Source organism: Conger conger, chromosome 1 (genome assembly GCF_963514075.1).
Source record: "Conger conger chromosome 1, fConCon1.1, whole genome shotgun sequence".
NCBI lineage: Eukaryota > Metazoa > Chordata > Actinopteri > Anguilliformes > Congridae > Conger > Conger conger.
The window spans coordinates 87,909,476-87,932,605 of record NC_083760.1 but is presented as its reverse complement, the minus strand read 5'-3'; the positions used below and the strand labels follow the sequence as shown (position 1 = coordinate 87,932,605).

Genomic DNA, 23,130 nt, shown 5'->3' with positions numbered 1-23,130 from the left:
TGTGTGTGAGTGTGTGTGTGTGAGTGAGAGTGTGTGTGTGTGTGTGTGTGTGTGTGTGAGTGTGTGTGTGTGTGTGTGAGTGTGTGTGTGTGTGCAGCTTTCCAGCTCTTTTACCTGTTCTGTTCCTAAAGCAGGTTTCCAGCTCTTTTACCTGTTCTGCACTTTGAGCTCCCTACCGGCTGAACTCATCTTCTTCTTAACCCTTTCAGTTGCTTTCACATGACGAGAATTAAACGCTGCGTTCAACGCCAAGTAAGGCGCTGACCACACATGGGAGGAATCAAGCGCACAACCAGCCGTTGTAACATGTCGTCATCCGTCTAGGAAGCCGTTGGTTCATTAAACTGGAACAAACCACAACAATAGGTGTTAGTAGTAGGTTATCTGCAGTTATAAAAGGCTTAATTGTGAAATCGTTTAAACGATTTGAACCCTGATGGCGCTCGACTTGGCTTTATTTTGAGCTGTGCGTTTTGACGCTGATCATGAGAAAGCAGCTTTTAGTTCTCAGATCACAAATATGTGATTTGACTGAGTTCTAAAATGTTTTGAAGAAGAAAAAACATTCCATAAGGCCTAAGCATTCAAAGCAGATAAACAAACCCTCTCACCCTGTGCTGGAGCGTTATACATGATTAGGTGTTGTCCAGGCAGAAGTAATGTGTGATTTACGTCTGAGAATCAGGAATTAAACGCTGCGTTCAACGCCAAGTAAGGCGCTGACCACACATGGGAGGAATCAAGCGCACAACCAGCCGTTGTAACATGTCGTCATCCGTCTAGGAAGCCGTTGGTTCATTAAACTGGAACAAACCACAACAATAGGTGTTAGTAGTAGGTTATCTGCAGTTATAAAAGGCTTAATTGTGAAATCGTTTAAACGATTTGAACCCTGATGGCGCTCGACTTGGCTTTATTTTGAGCTGTGCGTTTTGACGCTGATCATGAGAAAGCAGCTTTTAGTTCTCAGATCACAAATATGTGATTTGACTGAGTTCTAAAATGTTTTGAAGAAGAAAAAACATTCCATAAGGCCTAAGCATTCAAAGCAGATAAACAAACCCTCTCACCCTGTGCTGGAGCGTTATACATGATTAGGTGTTGTCCAGGCAGAAGTAATGTGTGATTTACGTCTGAGAATCAGGAATTAGGGTCAGGGTCTGCTCTACAGAGGTGCATTCTGTAGGAACTCAGGAACACACTGCAAAATGAGTCAATTCTGAACTGACTTAAATTCAGTCAATATCTATTAATAACTTTTTTTATTATTTTTATTTTACCACTGAGGAAATTCTCATTATATCTCTTAAATCTTAGACCCTTGGCAGGTAATTATAATTATGGTTTTTGTATGTGTATTTTTTACAATGCATCACCCACACACACGCACACACACACACAGACACTCTCACACACACACACACACACACACACACAGACACATGCACACATACAGACAAATACAGACACACACACACATAGACACACACACACACACGCAGAGAGACTCACACATACACACAAAGAGACACACACAGACTGTTCCCATGAACACAAGTATAAAGAGAGAATATCCACCTGAGGCTTGCAAAGGCACGGCCCCTGTTACTCACCGATGCTGTTACTGCAGTGATACAGTTACCGTGGTGACATGGTTACCGTGGCATCGACGATGACCCTGGGTCCAGCAAAGCGTGTGATTCTTCCTTAAAAACACACAGCCTATTTGTGCTAAAAATGTACTCATTCTGAGGTGTCGACACCATGATCAGAAGTTCTCTTCTGTAAAGATTGTTCTTTTTTTTTTCACAAGTCAGGGCATTGAGCAGACCTGGGTGAAAGATGTGTTTGTGAGACTTAACCTGTTTAGAGCAGGGCTGCCCAACCCTCTTCCTGGTGATCTACTGCCCTGTTTATTTTTGTTTCAACCCCAATTGGGCACCAAATTCTACTTATTAGCAGCTGTAGAATGAGGTACGGTAAATACCTCATTGGACTTGCGGTGGACTTGCAACAATAGATGTACACACATACTCACACGCATGCACAAGCACACACACACACAGAAATACACACAAGCACATACACATACATAAAAAGATACATACACATGCGCACACACTAATACACACACACACACACACATACGGTGTATTCACACACCTGTATGCACGTGCACACACATTTTCACATATCCTACCACTGCTGAGGTGACACTGAACTCAGATGTAGCAGGAAAGGGGGAAAGGGAAGATTCATTTAATTATTCTTACGTTGCCTTTCCACCCAACCGTGCAACTTCCCTCACACACGCCATCCCCCCCTCCCTCACACACACCCCCCCCCCTCCGCCCCCCATACCTCTCACTCCCCGTCCCAAATCTTCCCGGGGACTGTCGTGTGCGCGCCTCCATCTCCCCGCGTCTCCTGGAGTCTCCTCCAGGGCAGAGTGGGAGACGACTCCTGGCTCCGCTCCTGACAGACTGAAGAATTAAAGACTAGGCCGCTTCCATAAATAAACCATGCGCAGCCTGTGTGTTGTTCAGTGTCAGTCTGCAGTTTAGGGGCTCCAGTGCATGGGGGGGGTGGGGGGGGGGGGGCGGAGTGGGGTTTGGGTGTGGGAGAGGGGGTCGTGTGCCACCTCTGTCTGTCAGCCACTGGGTGGGGGGGGTGCGTTATGCCCCTGTCATCCCACACGGAGGAGGGCTGACTGTTTTACGGCTAAGAGCAGTTAACAAAACAGCTTGCACTCCAGATGAAATGATGAGAAAGAGAGAGAGAGACGGAGAGAGAGAGGGAGCAGATTAAATTCCATGTCCTGAATATACACACACAGACATGTACGGTCACAGGCTCACACAGAAACACACACACACACACACACACACACACACCGTGCACACACTGTGATGTCAGCGCAGTAACCGTGTGACAGAGCAGTCTGCTGTCACAGCGGTGGACATCAGGTGAACTTTGGAGACATTACGGCGTTACCAGTGGCAAAGCATTTTAGCGTTTCGCCACAGCTGAATTGGGTAAGCGTTACAGTGTTGCACAGCAAACGAAACGGGGAAGTATCAAAATGTCGCACAGCTTTCAGCCTGAATTACAGCATTACGATGTTACACAGCAGTTAGGAATAGGGAACTTGACACATCGTTCAAAATTAGATAGCACTGCTGGGTTTTTTAGAACAGCAAACCCAGGGAAGTTTAAGCATGGGGAAGTGTTATGGTGTTACACAGTGGTAAGCATGGGGAAGTGTTATAGTGTTACACAGTGGTAAGCATGGGGAAGTGTTATAGTGTTACACAGCGGTAAGCATGGGGAAGTGTTATAGTGTTACACAGCGGTAAGCATGGGGAAGTGTTATAGTGTTACACAGCGGTAAGCATGGGGAAGTGTTATGGTGTTACACAGTGGTAAGCACGGGGAAGTGTTATAGTGTTACACAGTGGTAAGCATGGGGAAGTGTTATGGTGTTACACAGTGGTAAGCACAGGGAAGTGTTATAGTGTTACACAGTGGTAAGCATGGGGAAGTGTTATGGTGTTACACAGTGGTAAGCATGGGGAAGTGTTATGGTGTTACACAGTGGTAAGCATGGGGAAGTGTTATAGTGTTACACAGTGGTAAGCATGGGGAAGTGTTATAGTTTTACACAGTGGTAAGCATGGGGAAGTGTTATGGTGTTACACAGTGGTAAGCATGGGGAAGTGTTATAGTGTTACACAGTGGTAAGCATGGGGAAGTGTTATAGTGCTACACAGTGGTAAGCATGGGGAAGTGTTATGGTGTTACACAGTGGTAAGCATGGGGAAGTGTTATAGTGTTACACAGTGGTAAGCATGGGGAAGTGTTATAGTTTTACACAGTGGTAAGCATGGGAAAGTGTTATGGTGTTACACAGTGGTAAGCATGGGGAAGTGTTATAGTGTTACACAGTGGTAAGCATGGGGAAGTGTTATAGTGCTACACAGTGGTAAGCATGGGGAAGTGTTATAGTGCTACACAGTGGTAAGCCTGGGGAAGTGTTATAGTGTTACACAGTGGTAAGCATGGGGAAGGGTTATGGTGCGACACCACTGTCTTCCCTGTGAGACACGAGTGTATCACAGACGGGTTGGAGGTGCACCTGCCCAAACTGGCAGCACAGAGCCACACCTGCTGCAGTTCTACAAGCAAAGAGTCTGGCCTGCCTGTTCCTCCCTGCATCACACCCCCCCACACACACACACACACACACACACACACACACACACACACACACACACACACGCACCCACACACACACTCTCACACACACACACACACACACACGCACCCACACACACACACACACACCTCTCCTGTGCCCAGATCTGAGCAGGGCTGGCGGTTCTGACTCCTTGGCAGCTCCTGGGCGTCTGATTGGCCGGTTGTGAGCTTTGGGAGCGGATGCGTGTGCTTGGCAGTTCTGATTGGCTGGTTGTGAGCTTGCGGTGTGGACGCTGGTTTCCGGGAGTGCTTGGCAGCTCTGATTGGATGGCTGTGAGCTTGCAGAGGGGATGCGTGTGCTTGGCAGCTCTGATTGGCCGGTTATGAGCTCGCAGAGCGGACATGCCTGCTTAGCAGCTGTGATTGGCTGGCTGTGCCTGGCAGCGCCGAGGTGCTGGTGGGGTCCGCTTTGGCCACACCAGGGCCTCATTAGCACTGTATGCTAATGAGCTGGGGCCCTGCCACCGGCCTGCGGTCCTAACGCGCAGGAAACGGAGCCTGCATAATGACGTGTGTGTGTGTGTGTGTGTGTGTGTGTGTGTGTGGGTGTGTGGGTGTGTGTGTGTGTATGTGTCTGTGTGTGTGTGTGTGTGTGTGGGTGTGTATGTGTGCATGGGTGTGTGTGTGTGTGCGTAAATATGTGTCTGGATGTGTGTGTGTTGGTGTGTCACCGGCGGTAAAATAAGCATATTCCTGACACACCCTCCTGTCATCCATGCCATCTCTCTTGAAGTGTGTGTGGGTAAGTGGGTGTGTGTGTGTGTGTGTGTGTGTGTGTTGGTGAGTGGGACTCTGTGTGTGTCTGTCTGTGTGTGTGTGTGTGAGTGTGTGTGTGTGTGTGAGAGTGTGTGTGTGTGTGTGTGTGTGAGTGTGTGTGTGTGAGAGTGTGTGTGTGTGTGTGTCATGCCTCCTCAACTCTGACGATGTAGCTCCACTCCCACTGGTGATGGAGGGTCAGGGGGCGTGGCCAACATACAGGAAGGGGCGGGCCTAACACAGAACTCAGGGCCCCCACCATGGAGCCACCGTTTTCCCCGGGAGAGAGAACCGCTAACGAAAAAACACCCCCCTCCCTCTCCACACCCCTGTAAAAACCCCGCCATGCGAAACCCGCCCTCTGTGTGTCCGTCTCTCCGACCTGCTCGCCCTGCCTGACAGACAGACAGACAGACAGACGGACGGACGGACGGACGGACACCTCGCGGCGCCCGGCGCTGAGCTGACACTGTGCTGATTGGGTTTCGGTAAGAGACACCGCCCGCGTCACCTCTGCGGATCTGGAAGGGCAGGGGGCGAGGGGCCATGTCAGCTAGCGCCCTGTCCTTCAGCGCCCCGTCCCGCCAGCGTGGAGCCTCCTGCCCCACTGTGTCCTCAAAATGTGCACTGCCTGCTAAGCCAGGGTGGCATCAGCCACTGTCCTAAACAGCCCCCTAACTACCGTAAGGTGCACCGTCTCCTAAACACACTGCTTACTTATATCAGTACCCGCTGCGCTCCTGAATGCAGACTGTGAGCACACTGAAGGAGAAGGTTAAGTTAAGTAGGCATTTTTATTTTATTTACATATTTCCAGGGTTTAGCGGAGTGCACTCGTAGTGGTTAAGGCGCATGACTGGGACCCGCAAGGTCGGTGGGGTTCGATCCCCCGGAGTAGCCACAATGAGATCCGCACAGCCGTTGGGCCCCTTGATCAAGGCCCTTAACCCTGCATTGCTCCAGGGGAGGATTGTCTCCTGCTTAGGCTAGTCAACTGTACATCGCTCTGGATAAGAGCGTCTGCCAAATGACATGTAATGTAATGTAATGTAATGTAAAACTACTACTACTAATGTAAAATACTTTTTAAATGGGTCCCACAGAGAGGAAGAGGCGGAGCCACCTTTGGGTCCAATCACAGCCCAGTAGATCATAGAAGAAGAGGCGGAGCTGCCGTTGGGTCCAATTACAGCCCAGTAGATCATAGAGGATGGGGCAGAGCCACCTTTTGGTCCAATCACAGCCCAATACATCATAGAGGAGGAGGCGAGGGCTGTGTATTACAAGGGCGGGCATCTTACAATACTTAGCTTGGGGAATATGTCACATGCACTATGTTTAGTAGACACTACACGGGCTATTTTTGGAGGAAACAGTAGTTTTGAGCGTGCTCACATTCAGCGAAACCCTGGAAATATGTAAATCAGTAGCACTGCATTTAGAGAAGCTTTTCACCTGCTTAACAACTTACTCATCCAGTGTACTTCATTTACATGTACAATAGTACGCAATCAAGGTGTTTTGGACACAGCCATCCAGGCCCCTGTTCAGGTGTGTTGTGTTGGAGCAGCAGGTACCAGGGCTACAACCTGGCCTGGATGGAATCCTAAAGGCAGTGTCCCCAAAACATGTTTCCTCTTTTCCTCCACTCCCCCCCCCCATACCTCCAGATAGGAGGAGGAGATGAGGGAAGGAAAGGAGGATTCATTTTTTGGGGAGTATTGGGGCTCACACAAGGTGTCCTTCAGGTGTGTCTTGTACAGGACCTAGGCGGTCCTCTAAGTGAGGCTGTGTTTTTGTTCTAGAAAGTTCTGGTGATTCATGTGGAATGTCCTTCCTCAAAACAGAACTGGATACCTGTGTTTCCTGTGTGTGTGTGTATGTATGTGTGTGTGCGCGTGTGTATGTGTGTGTGTGTGTGTCTGTGTGTGTGTGCGTGTACGTATGTGTGTGTGTATGTGTGTATGTGCAAGTGTGTGTGTGTTTGTGTGTGTGTGTATGTGTGTATGTGCGAGTGTGTGTGTGTGTGTGTGTGTATATGTGTGTGTGTGCGAGTGTGAGTGAATGTGTGTGAGTGTGTGCGTCTGTGTGTGTGTGCGTGTGTGTGAGTGTGTGTGTGTGTGTGTATATGCGTGTGTGTGTGTGCGTGTGTATGTGTGTGTGTATGTGTGTATGTGCGAGTGTGTGTGTGTGTTTGTGTGTGTGTGCGAGTGTGAGTGAATGTGTGTGTGTGTGTATATGTGTGTGTGTGAGTGTGTGTGTGTGTGTGTATATGCGTGTGTGAGTGTGTGTGTGTGTGGTTTGCAGCTCTCTGAAAGAAGCCGATGGGTTTTCAGTGTTTTTGGTGATGCAGGCTACACAGTTTTCCATCTGTTCTGTGCCACTGCGGAGCTGAAAGGTTTTTGCGTACGTCGGTGTGAAGCGGGTTTTACAACCTTGGGGGATTTCTGTCGTAATTGCTGAGGAGACTGCCAAAATGGAGGGGAAAGGATTGTGGAACGATCGCGGTCATGTTTAATGCAAACACCTACAGGGGTAGTCATGTAGCCCCATTTCACTCTCTCTCTCTCTCTGTCTCTCTCTTTCTCTCTGTCTGTCTCTCCCGCTCTCTCCCCCTCTCTCAGCACTTTTCCATCTCTCTCTCCGACTATCCCTCACTTCTCTCTTTCTCTCTATTACTCTCTCACTTGCTCTCTGTTTCTTTCACTAGTCTTCCCTCTCCCTCTCTCTTCCACCCCGTCTCTCTCTGTCCCTCTCTCTCTCTCTGTCTCACTCTTTCTGTCCCTCTCCCTCTTTCTGTCCCTCTCTCTCTCTCTGTCTCTCTCTCTCTGTCCCTCTCTCTCTTTCTCTCTCTCTGTCCCTCTCTCTCACTCTGTCTCTCTCTCTCTGGTCCTCCCCCATCTCCCTCTCCAGACAGCATCATGCTAATTTAGCGGGATAAACGTCATTGGCATTGTTAATCCTAAATCTTTTAAATCCTGATCCACAGCTTAATCCCGTCACCATAACAACGTGCGGATGGAGGGGGATCTCGCCCAGGAATACCTTATTACGCTCAGAGTCAGATTTTCACCAGAGGTTTCCCATTATCCTTGTCCTGTCGCACTGTCATTGAATCGGGATTAGAAACCGTGTTTAACCCCCTTCATACGTGCAGATTTATCGTCCTCCCGTTTGGTCTTTAAGGTTTAACTGATCAACCAGACAGAGGCCTGAAACGGCTTCACAGAGGATTGCGCTTTAATGTGCGCTACGAGGGTCTTAAGAGGATCACCTCGACATGCAGCGACTCTGTGTGTGTGCATGTGTAATGTTTCATTAATGGCCAGAAACCCATTTCACTCTCTCTCTCTCTCTCTCTGTCTCTCTCTCTTTCTCTCTGTCTGTCTCTCCCGCTCTCTCACCCTCTCTCAGCACTTTTCCATCTCTCTCTCCGACTATCCCTCACTTCTGTCTTTCTCTCTATTGCTCTCACTCGCTCTGTTTCTTTCACGAGTCTTCCCTCTCCCTCTCTCTTCCACCCCGTCTCTCTCTCTGTCCCTCTCTCTCTCTGTCTCTCTCCCTCTGTCCCTCTCTCTCTTTCTCTCTGTCCCTCTCTCTCTCTGTCTCTCTCCCTCTGTCCCTCTCTCTCTTTCTGTCTCACTCTTTCTGTCCCTCTCCCTCTTTCTCTCTGTCCCTCTCTCTGTCTCTCTCCCTCTGTCCCTCTCTCTCTTTCTCTCTCTCTGTCCCTCTCTCTCTCTGTCCTCCCCCTCTCCCTCTTAAGAGGATCACTTCGACATGCAGCGACTCTATGTGTATGCATGTGTAATGTTTTGTTAATGGCCAGAAACTGCATACGAACAGAAGTGCGTGGTGCGTAATTATCAGCGAGAAATGAACGCGCGTCTGTGCGCTGTGCCTGTGTTTCCTGTCAGGAGCGCACGCGCGCGTGCGTGTGTGTGTGTGTGTGTGTGTGTGATGTTCAGACACGGGTGCAAGCACACGTGTGCGATGTTTAATTACGGGAGAGAAATGAGGCTGTCACAAACACGTGAGAAGGTTAATTATCCCACAGAAATGAGGCACAATCTCCTGCATGCGGGGTGTTTAATTATGTCAGATTAGGCTGTACTGTACTACTTGGTGAAAATGTTCAAAGCAAAATCAGCTCTTATAGACTACCGTCCCTATCGCCCACATCGTAGCTCCCTCTGTCACTCTTATAAACACTATAAGAGCTGATTTAACACTGTTTCAGTTGAATTAGCACAGTTAGAGGTGATTTCGCTGGGTATCGAATTGTGCTGTTTGTGTTTGGAATCAGCAGCCCAATGGCCGGTGCACTGCAATGCATTGTGGGTAGCAGTGTCGATGCCCCCGGGTCGACCAGCCTTTGTGTGTAAAATGTCATGTGACTGAGTTTATGAGGAGGGAAGGGGAAATTTTGGGTGTACTTCTGACACGGAGGAGGGAGAGAGAGAGAGAGCGAGGGAGAGAGGGAGAGAGAGAGAGGGAGAGAGGGAGAGAGAGAGAGAGCGAGGGAGAGAGGGAGAGAGAGAGGGAGAGAGTGAGGGAGAGAGAGAGAGGGAGAGAGAGAGAGAGGGAGAGAGAGAGATGTTTGAAGGTAGATAAGGAGGGTTTTCACTGTCGCTGTGTCTCACTCTCTGTATATCTGCCTTCCCTCTCTTACCCCCCGTGCAGTTTTCTCTGTTGCAGGTAGGACACACACACCCACACACACTCACACACACACACGCACACGCACACACACGCACACACACACACGCACACTCACACACACACACACACACACGCACGCACACACACACACGCACAGAGTCCCACTCACCAACACACACCCACACACACACACACACACACACGCACACACACACACACATACACAGACAGACACACTGTGGCGACCCGCTGGTAGAGAGAGAGGGAGAGAGAGTAAAATGGGTGAAAATACGTCTTTATTTTCCCCACGTGCCTTCAGGGCACTTCACAAGTCCAGCACCGACACGTGCTTTCTTTTCATGCACAAAACCATAAAAGAAAAGAAACTAAAAAAATATAAGTGTCCAAAAAATTAGGAACTCCACTGTTGGGAAAACTTCTAAAGAAACCGGTATTCAATTAGCCGTGTTCGTCCGCCTTGAATCCGCCGGTGGTTCGCTCTGTCCCGGCGGTGCCCTGGCCGCTGAAGCCGTCCTTCCTCGCCTAGTCGCCCGCCTTTGATGCCGTCTAGGCTCCGAGAGAGAGAGAGAGAGAGAGAGAGGTTAGCGAGCGCGTTGTTTTAATTGTCGGCTCACGTGAATCCGCGACTTTTGAGGGTTCGTCCGTGGGGGTTTCCTCCGCATGCATGGGCTCTCTCGCCGTAAGTTAGCTCCGTCCAGGTTTCGTCAACCTATGTGTGTGCTCTGGCTCCGGATCTCTCCTCCTCCGTCATGAGCCTCGGGTTGCGTTTTTCGGCCCCTTTTGTAGACGCCGCCTCTCCTTTCCGCACTCGTGTCAGCTGTTCCTGCTTAATGCAAATTGTTCATTCACGTGCGGAATGCGGCCGCACCCGTCTCGCCCCGGGGGTTGCTGGCCATGGTGCTGATTCTCCTCCCGGTCTCTCTCCAAGGTGCCGTTCCCTTAGATAGGACAGGGGAAAATATTCAGAGTGAATCAGCCTCCCCAACTCTTGGCGCCGGCGCACGGGCCGTTCCACCCCAGTGGTGTACCGATCCCTGGTCGGGCCACCACATTTCCTCCCCCTCAGCTCCCAGCCCTCGGCGGGAGCGTTACAATACAGGCCCTCATTCATCCTCGACAGTGCATCCGCGTTTCCCTGGAGCCTCCCCGCCCTGTGTTCCACCTTGAATTTAAAATTTTGGAGTTCGAGGAACCATCGGGTCACCCTGGCGTTGGTGTCCTTGCACCGATACATCCAGGTCAGGGGGGCATGATCAGTGATTAGTATGAATTCCCGGCCTAGGAGGTAATACCTCATCTTACCCACTGCCCATCTGATGGCCAGGCACTCCTTCTCCACCGTGCTGTAGTTTCTCTCGTGTTTCAGGAGCTTCCGGCTGATGTATGTGATGGGGTGCTCCGTTGCGTCTTGTATCTGCGACAGGACGGCTCCCAGTCCTGTCTCTGAGGCGTCGGTCTGCAAGACAAATTTCTGTGCAAAGTTAGGGGTGGCTAACACTGGCTCCTGTCCCAGGGCAGCCCTCAGGTCCACGAAGGCCCGATCTGCCTCCTCCGACCATTTCACGGTGTGGCCTTGCTCTTTTTTTGTTAGGTCGTGTAGTGGGGCTGCTCTAGACGCGAAGTCCGGGATGAACTGCCTATAATATCCCACGAGTCCCAGGAAGGTGCGAACTTGCCTCTTGGTGGTGGGTCGTGGCCAGTTCGCGATTCCGTCCACCTTCCGGCTCTGGGGTCGTACGCACCCTCGTCCCACCGTGTGGCCTAGGTAATCGGCCTCCTCCAGGCCCAGGCGGCATTTAGCGGGGTTAGCCGTTAGCCCAGCCTCCCGGAGCGCCCCCAGCACGGTCTCCAGCCTCCTCAGGTGGCTCTCCCAGTCGGCACTGTGGATCACAATGTCATCAATATACGCGGCGGCATACTCCCTGTGGGGCCTCAGGATCTTGTCCATGAGGCGTTGGAAGGTGGCGGGGGCTCCATGGACTCCAAACGGCAGCACTCTGTACTGGAACAGGCCGTCCGGGGTGGCGAAGGCCGTCTTTTCCCTCGCCCGGGGGGTTAGGGGCACCTGCCAGTACCCTCGGGTGAGGTCCAGGGTGCTGATATATCGGGCTGGTCCGAGCCGCTCTATCAGCTCATCGACTCGGGGCATGGGGTAGGCGTCATATTGGGAGATTTCGTTGAGTCTCCGGAAATCATTGCAGAAGCGCCAACTTCCGTCGGGTTTTGGCACCAACACTACCGGGCTGGACCAGGCGCTTTGGGATTCCTCAATCACCCCCAAGTCTAGCATCTTGGCCACCTCCTCCCTGATGGCCTGTCTTCTGGCTTCCGGGATCCGGTAGGGTCGCAGCCGCACTTTCTTCCCGGCCTCGGTCACGATGTCATGTTGGACGAGCCTGGTCCGGCCCGGGAGGGGGGAAAACACGTCGGTATGCCGGCTTACCATCTCCCGGAGTTCTTGGCGCTGTCTATCCGTCAACTGGTCTCCCGTGGTCACCTCCGGTGGTCCGGTGGCGCCCCCTGTGGTCAGACATGAGTGAGCAGAGACGTGCACAGGTTCATGCCATTTTTTCAGCAGGTTGACATGGTACCGTTGGAGGGTGTGTCTCCTCCCTACTTGTCGGACGGTGTAATTGACGGGCCCCGCCTTGGCCACCACCTCGTAGGGGCCATGCCATTTGGCCAGAAACTTACATTCACTCGTGGGGATCAGGACCATCACCTTGTCTCCGGGCTGGAACTCACGCACCTGGGCATTCCGGTTGTACAGCCTGGCCTGCTCTGCCTGGGCCTGGGTCATGTGCTCCCGGACCATCGGCCAGATGCGCGCCATCCGTTGGTCCATGTCAGCCACATGCTCCACCAGGGAGCGCTGTCTGGACGGCTGCTGTTCCCAGGCCTCCTTGGCGAGGTCCAGGAGCCCTCGGGGCCGCCTCCCGTAGAGTAGCTCGAAGGGGGCGTATCCTGTGGATGCCTGGGGGACCTCACGGATGGCAAACATTAAATAAGGCAGTAGGTGATCCCAGTCCTTACCGTCGGTGGTTATCATCTTCCTCATCATCATCTTCAGGGTCTTGTTGAACCGTTCCACCAGCCCATCCGTTTGGGGGTGGTAGACTGACGTCCTCATTTGGTTGATGTGTAGCAGTTTGCACATTTCCTTCATCACCCCAGACATGAAGCAGGACCCCTGGTCAGTCAGCACCTCCTCTGCTATCCCCACCCGGCTAAACAGCAGGAAAAGCTCTCTCGCGACACTTTTCCCTGTCGCGGCCCGTAACGGCACCGCCTCCGGGTATCGGGTGGCGTAGTCGAGGATCACCAGGATGTAGCGGTGGCCCCGGCTAGACTTGGGTAGGGGTCCCACTATGTCCATGGCAATCCTGCGAAAGGGCACATCTATGATGGGGAGGGGTATCAGGGGGTTGCGATATGTTACCTTCGGGCTGTGCAGTTGGCACGTCGCACACTGCCGGCAGTAGTCCTCTACAGCCCTCTTGACGCCCGGCCAGTAGAAGCGGGCCATAATCCGCTCCTGCGTCTTCTCGCGCCCTAGGTGCGCCCCCAACAGGTGGGTGTGGGCAAGATATAGTACCTTGGAGGTGTGCGTCTGGGGGATCAGCAGCTGCTCCACCTTCTCATCGTTGATCCTGCAGACACGATACAGGAAGCCATTCTGTACTTGGAAATAGGGGAGGGCCGGTCTACTCACCCCGTCTTGTGGGACGCCCTCGATATATGCTGCAGCCTTCCAGGCCTGGGCAAGGTTGGGGTCTTGTAGTTGGGCGGCGCCAAACTCGGTTGGGGCCCTTTCTGTCTCGGGTTGGAACTCCGACAATTCCCCGGTGCTGCTGGATTCGGGCCCCCGGGGTGGCCGGGGGGTCGGGCCCTCCTGGGCGGTGTCCGTGGTCCCCGTGTGGGGTCGCGCGGTGGGTCGTCTCCGGGCGGGGGTGGTGGTCTCCTCTCCGTCACTCTCCCCAGACGGGGCAACCCAGACCGGGTGTGGCCCTCGGTGACCCCGACGGCGGGGTGGGGGGTTGGCAGCGGCCCTCCCCGGTGTAGGCCTCTCATCCCAGTAGCTCCGGAACAGCGGGCAATCTCGCCCCAACAGCACGGCCACCGGCAAGTTTTCCACCACGCCCACCTTCCCTGTGAATTGCCCCCTAGGGGTGGTTATTGTTACCTCAGCGGTGGGGTAGTGCCGCACATCGCCATGTATACAGGTGACGGCGATTGTCTCACTGCGACTCTCTCCGGCTAGGGTGGGTCTCACCAGCGTTATGGCGCTCCCGGAGTCCAGCAGGGCCTCTGCGTCTTGGCCCCCGATCCTGATGGGTAGTCTCGGGGCTGCCGTGCCCTGGTGGGCCCAGCAGGTGGTGAGGTAGTGGCAGGGTCTGCCACTCTCGGGAGCGGTGGCCATGGACTCCTCCCTGCCGGGGCAGTCCCGGCTTAGATGGCCCTCCTGGCCGCAGGAGAAGCACCGCCTCATCTCCCTCCTCCGGCCCATCTCCGTCCGGGCGTCCTCCTTCCACTGGGGTCTGGTCCGCGGCTCCGGTCGGACCGCTGCTGGAGGTCTTCGGGGGCTGTCCATTCTCGTCGCTCGGACCATCTCCTGGGCCACCTGGTGGTTCTCGAGGAGGTTGACGAGGCCATCAATGGTCCGGGGCCCCTGTTGGGCCACGTATTTTTTGAGTTCTGGTGCCAGGCTCCGGGCACAGCGGTCCAGCACCACCCGGTCGAGGAGGGCCGGTCCGTCGCCCTCCACTAGCCAGCTCTTGGTCAACCGCCCCAGGGCCATCACCTGGGCCCTCGCCGGGAGGGCGGGGTCGTAGGTCCACTGATGGAACCTCTGTGCCCGGGCTGGCAGGCTGTACCCATACTGGGCTAGGATGGTAGCCTTCAGGGTGGGGTAGACATGGGCCTCGGCAGGGGGTAGGCCTCGATAAGCCTTCTGGGCCTCCCCACTGAGGAATGGTGCCAGGATGGAGCCCCAGGCTTCGGGGGGCCATTTCTCTAAGTGGGCCGTCCGCTCAAAGGTCTCCAGGTAGGCCTCGACCTCGTCGTCCGGCGTTTGCTTTAGGAGCACCTCCTTGGGGCCTCTGGCGGGGGTCCCTGGCCCCGTCTTCTGGCACAGTTCTGCCACGGCTTTCTGCAGGGCGCCTTGGGAGCGCAGTAGGGCGTTTATCGCTTCCTCCATGGTCTGGCGGGTCTGGATTTATTTTTCCCTTTTTGGTCAGGCCTCTCTCTCGTGGTAGCTTGGATCAGGGTGCCAGCATTCTCCACCATATGTGGCGACCCGCTGGTAGAGAGAGAGGGAGAGAGAGTAAAATGGGTGAAAATACGTCTTTATTTTCCCCACGTGCCTTCAGGGCACTTCACAAGTCCAGCACCGACACGTGCTTTCTTTTCATGCACAAAACCATAAAAGAAAAGAAACTAAAAAAATATAAGTGTCCAAAAAATTAGGAACTCCACTGTTGGGAAAACTTCTAAAGAAACCGGTATTCAATTAGCCGTGTTCGTCCGCCTTGAATCCGCCGGTGGTTCGCTCTGTCCCGGCGGTGCCCTGGCCGCTGAAGCCGTCCTTCCTCGCCTAGTCGCCCGCCTTTGATGCCGTCTAGGCTCCGAGAGAGAGAGAGAGAGAGAGAGAGGTTAGCGAGCGCGTTGTTTTAATTGTCGGCTCACGTGAATCCGCGACTTTTGAGGGTTCGTCCGTGGGGGTTTCCTCCGCATGCATGGGCTCTCTCGCCGTAAGTTAGCTCCGTCCAGGTTTCGTCAACCTATGTGTGTGCTCTGGCTCCGGATCTCTCCTCCTCCGTCATGAGCCTCGGGTTGCGTTTTTCGGCCCCTTTTGTAGACGCCGCCTCTCCTTTCCGCACTCGTGTCAGCTGTTCCTGCTTAATGCAAATTGTTCATTCACGTGCGGAATGCGGCCGCACCCGTCTCGCCCCGGGGGTTGCTGGCCATGGTGCTGATTCTCCTCCCGGTCTCTCTCCAAGGTGCCGTTCCCTTAGATAGGACAGGGGAAAATATTCAGAGTGAATCAGCCTCCCCAACTCTTGGCGCCGGCGCACGGGCCGTTCCACCCCAGTGGTGTACCGATCCCTGGTCGGGCCACCACAACACACAGAGTCCCACTCACCATCACTGTTTGTTTTGTATTTTGTTTGTGCTACCTTAAACTGGACACTGTCACTTGTTTGAATGGAGTTTTTCTTTCACCTTGAATCTCAGGATATGATTCATGTTCAGTCAGTGACTCAAACACAGGTTTACGTAATCTGAGACAAATCTGCTGAGATGAGGCTGTTCAGAATGAGAGGGGGCCAGGTTACACACACACGCACACACGCACGCACGCACGCACTCACGCACGCACGCACGCACGCACACACACACACACGCACACACACACACACAGTAATGCGCACACCACGCACAAATGCACACACCACACACCACACACACACACACACACACAGTAACGGGCACACACCATGCACGAATGCACACACAGTAATACACACACACCATGCACGCTGGCACACACACCCACAGTAACAAACACACACACGCACACACACAAGCATGCACAAACTCACTCACACATCACACACACAACTTGAACCCAAAACAAGTTCAAACACACGCCTCCTGGCAGTGGACCGAAGACTCACTGAAGACTGAAACTTATTGAAGGTCAAGACTGAAGGTTCACTCTCCACGAGCGTTAAAAACACAAAACTAAGTGATCTATTTAAAAGAGCCTTAAAGCCGTATTAAATAGGCCTCTCTGTCAGTGAAGAGCAGTTAGTGGGCCTGTAAAATGATCAGAATTACAGAAATTAAAATGCTAATTTATGCTTCAGTGACAAAGTGCAGTGCCGCATCTCCAAGGACAAAAATCATGTGACAGTAACAAGTGCACTGTCTGGCTGAACTGTGACAAAGTTCTGTCAGACTGCGTCAGGACTTAGCCTTAACAGTGAGACACTACCGCAAGGCGAGGCTCTGTCTCAGATGGTACCAGTGCCTGACCGGTTCTGGGTTTTGGTTCTGGTTGGACCCGGCACAAACTGAACTGACCCCAAAGTATGTGGTCCGTGAACTGGTCCCGGCAGACGCCCCCTGTAGACCCCAAACTTCACACCCGTCTGTGCATGCCCCCCCCCCACCCCCACCCCCACTCCCACCACTAAGGAAGTCTGTCCGTCACAACACCGGCTCCGCCCCTTTTGCACCCGACCATACACCAGCCTTTCTGTTGCCATGCCAACTGTTGTCACACATGTCACTGTTTTTTTTTTCTTCTTTGGTTTTTGCCGATGATCACATGTGGGTTTTCACACAGGAAATATGCATGCCCTGTTCACGTTGTTTCCAAATATTATTTTTGTTGTTATTTCTTGACACTGCACCACACGCATTTTCTCTTAATCCTTATGTTTGCAGCATTCCATTCTTTCCGTTGTTGTTGTTTAGTTTTTATTTTATTTTATATATATACATATATATAAATTTAAAATATTAATATTATGAGTATTAATATTATATTATTATTTACGTTAATTCATTTTTTTTTACTGCTCTTTAGCGCTTTATTTTGCCCGTCCGTAAAATAGGCCGTTATGTTTCCCCTCAGGCGCGAGACGAAGACGGCCATGCTGAGAAATTTCCCCAGCAGAGCTTTGGTCAGGACACGCCCAGGCTTGTCTTCAAGATTAACAGCGATGTTCTTGTAAGAATAAATCATTTAACAACAGCTCGAGCTTAAACTTTATCATTATTACTATTATTATTATTATTATTTTCTTATTTCTTGATGGCTAACGGGTAAGCGTAATGCACTACTGACTACCAGACCTGGGCTCAAGCACGTAATTGTTTTTGGATTCAAATACTTTTTCTGTGCTCGATTGAGCTTGCCTGGTTGCGGTTGAGCCGACCAAGAGGACCGGAAAAGGCGGAGCTTGCAGTTTTTGAGAGTATTTCCCAGGTTCCAGTACACCAGACAAGCTCAGTAAAGCATTGAAAAATATCTGAATCCAAAACAATTATGTATTTGACCCAGGTCTGATTTACATACTTTGATTTGATAGTCATGTTTAAATGTTGTTTAATATAGTAGAGCTGTTTTTTTTGTTTTTTTACTGTATTTTACTCTTTTAGAAGTTTTTGGCTGATGAGCAGGTTTGCATTCATTTTTCATTCAAGTTTATTTCATGTTTTTTATGTTATATTTTCTTTTCACATTTTTCATTCTGCATCTTGCTGTGTGATCCTATTTCTTTTGCTTTCCATAGACGTTGCTCACTAAGATTACTGTAAGTATTGAAACATGTGGAAATGATCATACGGTCATCTAACATTTCATTTTACAGGCTTCCTAATCTGTCTCTCGGGTGCTGGATTAACAGCCCAGGATCTGGCCTGGTTGAGTTCAGTCTTCTCCCCACATACAGAACAAGAGTGCAGTTTTTGTACAAAAGAACTAATGACCAAAATGCCTGATTCTGTTAGACAGGCCCTCCTAGTATAAAAGCGTACAAAACTGCCAAAACTGCTCAAGTAACAAGATGATGCAGACTTCGTTCGCCCATCCGTAGCAGCTTTTAGCCTTCTGCTTTTTAGTTTGCAGACAGGTCCGTCTTTTTCTGACCAACGGATTCCTAATGTGTGTTGAGCGGTTTTAGTCTTGGTTCAATTTCCTGGTGTTCCAGTTGGAGGACTAGCTTTTCGATTGGTTAACTGAACGTCTCGGTGTGAAGCATGCTGGTAGATGGTGTTCTTTTTCTTCTTCTGAGACTGAGCTCTGGGCAGGAGCGTGCATGGAGCTTGCCGTTTGGTGAGAATGTATGAAATGCGTGTTTCTTATGTAAAACTGCCTGTTTGCCTCTGTTTTTGTACACAGCTAGAATCGCTTCAGATGGATTGCTGGATTTATAATCAACCTAAACTCCTACAGAAATGGTGTAGCGCTGCTAGGGTTCATTTATTGCAACAATGTGTTTCCCTGTGTGTTTTTCTACCACTGACATGGCAACAGGCCATTCAGCCAAACTATTGTTTATATGTAATGCAAGTCCTGTATTACATGCCAACAGCGCCCAACTTCCTCCAACCGGACTTAGCCATCAGTTCGTTGTAGCCAGTTGCCTTTAGATTTTTATTGGGGTTTTAAAATGAATACAAAGTCAGATTCCACTGTATTCAGTGGTGTCTTCCATGTGACTAAATCTCTCATACGTGATCATCAAGTATCTGGCATGTGACTCTGTGATGTCACAGCAGAGAGAGAGAGAGAGAGAGAGAGAGAGAGAGCGAGAGAGAGAGGCTGATCGCAGATCACTGCAATGTTTTTGTGAGTGGAAACAAAGAGCATTATGATCTCTGTGATGTCACAGAAGAGGCAGAGACTGATCCCGTATCAGAGGAATGTTATCATGAGTGCAAACAGAGAGCATTGAGATCTCTGTGATGTCACAGAAGAGAGAGAGGCTGATCATGGATCAGTGGAATGTTTTTATGAATGGGAAGACTGGGTAATGTGATCTGTGTCTAACTTGCTGTGTTTAAAAAAATTATTTTTATCCAGACCCACCATTTATACCAAGTGCTAAACACAAAAAAAAACAATTGATGTGTCTTCCATACATAATTTCTGCCCTTACGTAACTTGGCACCAGAGCTGCTTTAGTTATTGTATTACTTTGTGTGTGTGTGAATAGCTTTTGAATTGAATATTTAAATGCAGTTTTAATTAACAACGCCTATTGGTCCCACTTAGCTGCAGCTGAATCGGGCCTTTCAGGAGTTTTATATAAATCCATTGTTAACCGCTTTCCGAGATCATGCTGTCATACTTAAGCAGATAGTTTTTGTGTGGGTTGTCCCTTTCGAGACATCCACTAATCTAAAACAGACAAATGAAGTGTTTCATTCAATCTATTTAAACCGATTGAATTTAGATGTTTGTTTTTTCTCCGTCAATCCCAGAAACCCCGGGGCTGCAGAGCCTGCCGGTTGCCATGGAACTCCTCCACGCTGGTGACCCATTTGGGGTGAACCTGCGCGTGATTGGCTGTCTTTTCGCCAATCGCTGCCTGCCGTGTCAGTTCTCATTGAATGAGATTTTGAGGACGGAAGTTGAGGCTCGGAAGTTTTTTCCGTGGAGGGAGATCCTAGGGGGCCAGGCACCCAGACACACAGTCGAACTCCCGAACACTCAAACGTGTACATAGGCAGGCTTACAAAAGCTGCACGTTCTCATGCATGCACACGCAAATAAACGGCACACGTGCTGTAGGAACAGGTTCACACTCTGTGTACGTAGAAAAGACATGATTTTTTAAAATTGCATATCCATGTTAAAAATGTGCACACAGAAAAGGGGCACACAGACACACTCACACAGTTATGTATGCACTGTCAGGCAGGTACGAAGACAGATGCACACACACACAGGCATTCACACACAGACACACAGAGACACACACAGACATACACACTCAGACACACAGGCACACACACACACGCATGCACACACAGATGCACACACACACACACAGGCATACACACACACAGACACACAGAGACACACACATACACACTCAGACACACAGGCACACACACACACACACACACACACACAGACATACACACTCAGACACACAGGCACACACACACACACACTCAGACACACAGGCACACACACACACACACGCACACACATACACATACACACACAGATGCACACACACACACACACAGATGCACACACACACACACAGTCATACAAAGGCATACACACACACACACACACACACACACACACGTTACCTCTCTCGCCCGTAATGACTGGTAATGATTAAGCCCTTGGCAGTCTGACTTATGGGATATGGGCAGCCCTTGCACAGGGGCAGAGACGGCATTGGACAGCTCCATTAGACAGTGGAGTCCAGGCTTAATGTCGTCGCCCCTCTGCGTATTCCTCACACTCTGAGAGACAGGCAGCCTCGGCGTGGGGGGGGACGGGGGGGGGGGGGTTAATTGCTTAACGAGTGCCGGGGCGAGCGAGCGAGGTGAGGTACGGCATCACAGTCGGAGTTCATCTCCGTCTCAGCGGCGAGGGGGAGCGGTGACCTGCCCTGGCCCCTGGGTCATTAGCGGGGGCCGTTACGCCACCCTGCCGGCCGGGTTTGGCCCCGAGACGGGGCCCCTCACCGGGGGGGAGGGGGGGGGGAGGTTAATGATCCATCTGATCCACTAATGATGATCCGGCGCGGTTTGTCGTAGCTGATCGGCGTCGTGAAGGAGTGCACCCATAAAAACACAGACGCACATACACATACACACACGCAGACATAATTATGCACACACATATGTCTCTCTCACACACACACACACACACACACATCCAATATGTCTCTCTCTCTCTCTCACACACACACACACACACATCCAATATGTCTCTCCCTCACACACACACACACACTCTCTCTCACACACACACACACACACACTCTCTCTCACACCCACTCTCTCTCACACACACACACACTCTCTCTCACACACACATACACACACTCTCTCTCACACACACACACACACACACACAGCAGTGCGCTGATTGGCGGGCGGTGAGGGGTGGTGTGTAGTGGCCTGGAGACAGAGCTCCATGTTCCAGGCGTTCGTTTTAGGGTCTCGGGGAACGCATCCAGGCCTGCAGGCTGTATGTCCCGCTCTGTGACACCCGCGGGGGACGCTCCAGAGAGAGATGGGCCACGTTAAGCACCGCCGGCACCGGCGATGACTCAGCGCGATCGGAATGGGACGACCCCAGTCCCCGGTTGATCACCGCCTGACGTTCCCTTCAGGAAAACTGGGATAGGTGCAGCGGTTTGGGAACGTCGGGAACAGCGGCGGGGAGAGAGAGAGAGACGGGGCCTCTGCGGCCGCGATCGGCGGGATTACCCAGCATGCCGTGCGGCTCTGCCCGCTCGGCGTGAAACAAACGAGCGTAATTACGGTCGCAACGCCGAGCAGCTGTGCGCGGGAGCGAGAGGAACATAACTCCATTAGCGCAGTGCGGCCCACGCCGCCGCCACTCGCAAAGTGTTCTCCATCTGTCACGCCGCCCGGCGCTAAACATTAAAACACTTTCATCATTTAAAATAACGCAGCGTGCCCGCCATGCTCTGGGGCTGGACCCGCGACGCCCCCCAAACCCCGAACCGCGCTTTCGCTGAAGAACTTTTATCGGTGTCAGCGAACGTTTCCCCACCGTTAATCAGCCCCCGATTGCTGCGACGCACTGTCCGCTCGAGTTTGAGTTACAGTTTGAGTTTGAGTTTGAGTTACAGTTTGAGTTTGAGTTTGAGTTTGAGTTTGAGTTTAAGCGGTCACTCTGCCTGTCCTTTTGGTACATTACATCATTAGATTACATTACTGGCATTTTTGGCAGACGCTCTTATCCAGAGCGACGTACAGTTGATTAGACTAAGCAGGAGACAATCCTCCCCTGGAGCAATGCAGGGTTAAGGGCCTTGCTCAAGGGCCCAACGGCTGTGCGGATCTTATTGTGGCTACACCGGGATTAGAACCACCGACCTTGCGTGTCCCAGTCATGTACCTTAACCACAACGCTACAGGCCGTACTTACCTCTACCCCTCATTAACTACACGTTGACTACCCACAATGCATTGCACAGAGACGTGCCATACCATGCACTCACACTGTAATGTGCAGTGTTAAATAAACTCTTACAGAGTAAGCCTACAGACGGTCCCTATTGGCTCCGCATTTTACAGTCTTTTACTTTACTTTGTCGCGGCTCAAACAGGCCTAGTTATCACAGACAGATAATCAGAATTGAATGTGGGTGGAAAAATAAGACAGTACTTCTGCTAACAGGTAGCTATTAACAGGTAATGGCAATCAAATAGGCAGCAATATATAATTCATTAGTACATTTTTTAATGGAAAACATAGTCTTTTGTATCCAAAGAGAACATTGCTGTATACTTTCTGGGTACATTTGGGAAAATGTGATCCGTGAAAAACAAAAATGTCCCTCCAATGTGTACGCACGTATTCTGCTGCCAAATTCTTACCACAGAAAATGCTGTCTGGTTTAGAATTGTTTTGTTTTTGCATTGAACTTGCTGCCAGGGTTGGTAAATTTGGTTATGGGAGTTTTAATTTGAGAGAGAAATGCTCTCTGAGTTCCTGCACATCAGAGATGACGGGGGAGTGCAGCACTGAGTGTTTTGTACTTTCGGCCGGGGCATGCGGTCAGGAAACTGCCCTGAGCTGCCCTGTGGCACTGTGGGAGAGTGCACGCTGAGATACATTAGTGCTGGAGAGAGGGAGAGGGAGAGAGAGAGAGAGAGAGAGAGAGAGAGAGAGAGAGGGAGAGAGAGGGAGAGGGAGAGAGA

The 23,130-nt window shown here is 51.2% G+C and overlaps 2 protein-coding genes across 2 annotated transcripts in view; one reads left to right on the top strand and one right to left on the bottom strand.

The window, feature by feature from the left end:
• sobpa (sine oculis binding protein homolog (Drosophila) a) overlaps positions 1-23,130 on the top strand; it is an 80,837-nt gene that overhangs the window by 52,179 nt on the left and 5,528 nt on the right. The window contains 1 exon segment of the mRNA XM_061261966.1: positions 17,336-17,431. Coding sequence (XP_061117950.1) covers positions 17,336-17,431 — 96 coding nt within the window.
• On the bottom strand, positions 9,951-14,890 carry LOC133131201 (uncharacterized). The gene is made up of 2 exons (XM_061246442.1): positions 13,406-14,890; positions 9,951-10,239 (listed from the first exon to the last, which is right to left on the bottom strand). The coding sequence occupies exons 1-2, from the start codon at positions 14,888-14,890 to the stop codon at positions 10,216-10,218; spliced, it is 1,509 nt and encodes a 502-aa protein (XP_061102426.1). The 3' UTR covers positions 9,951-10,215.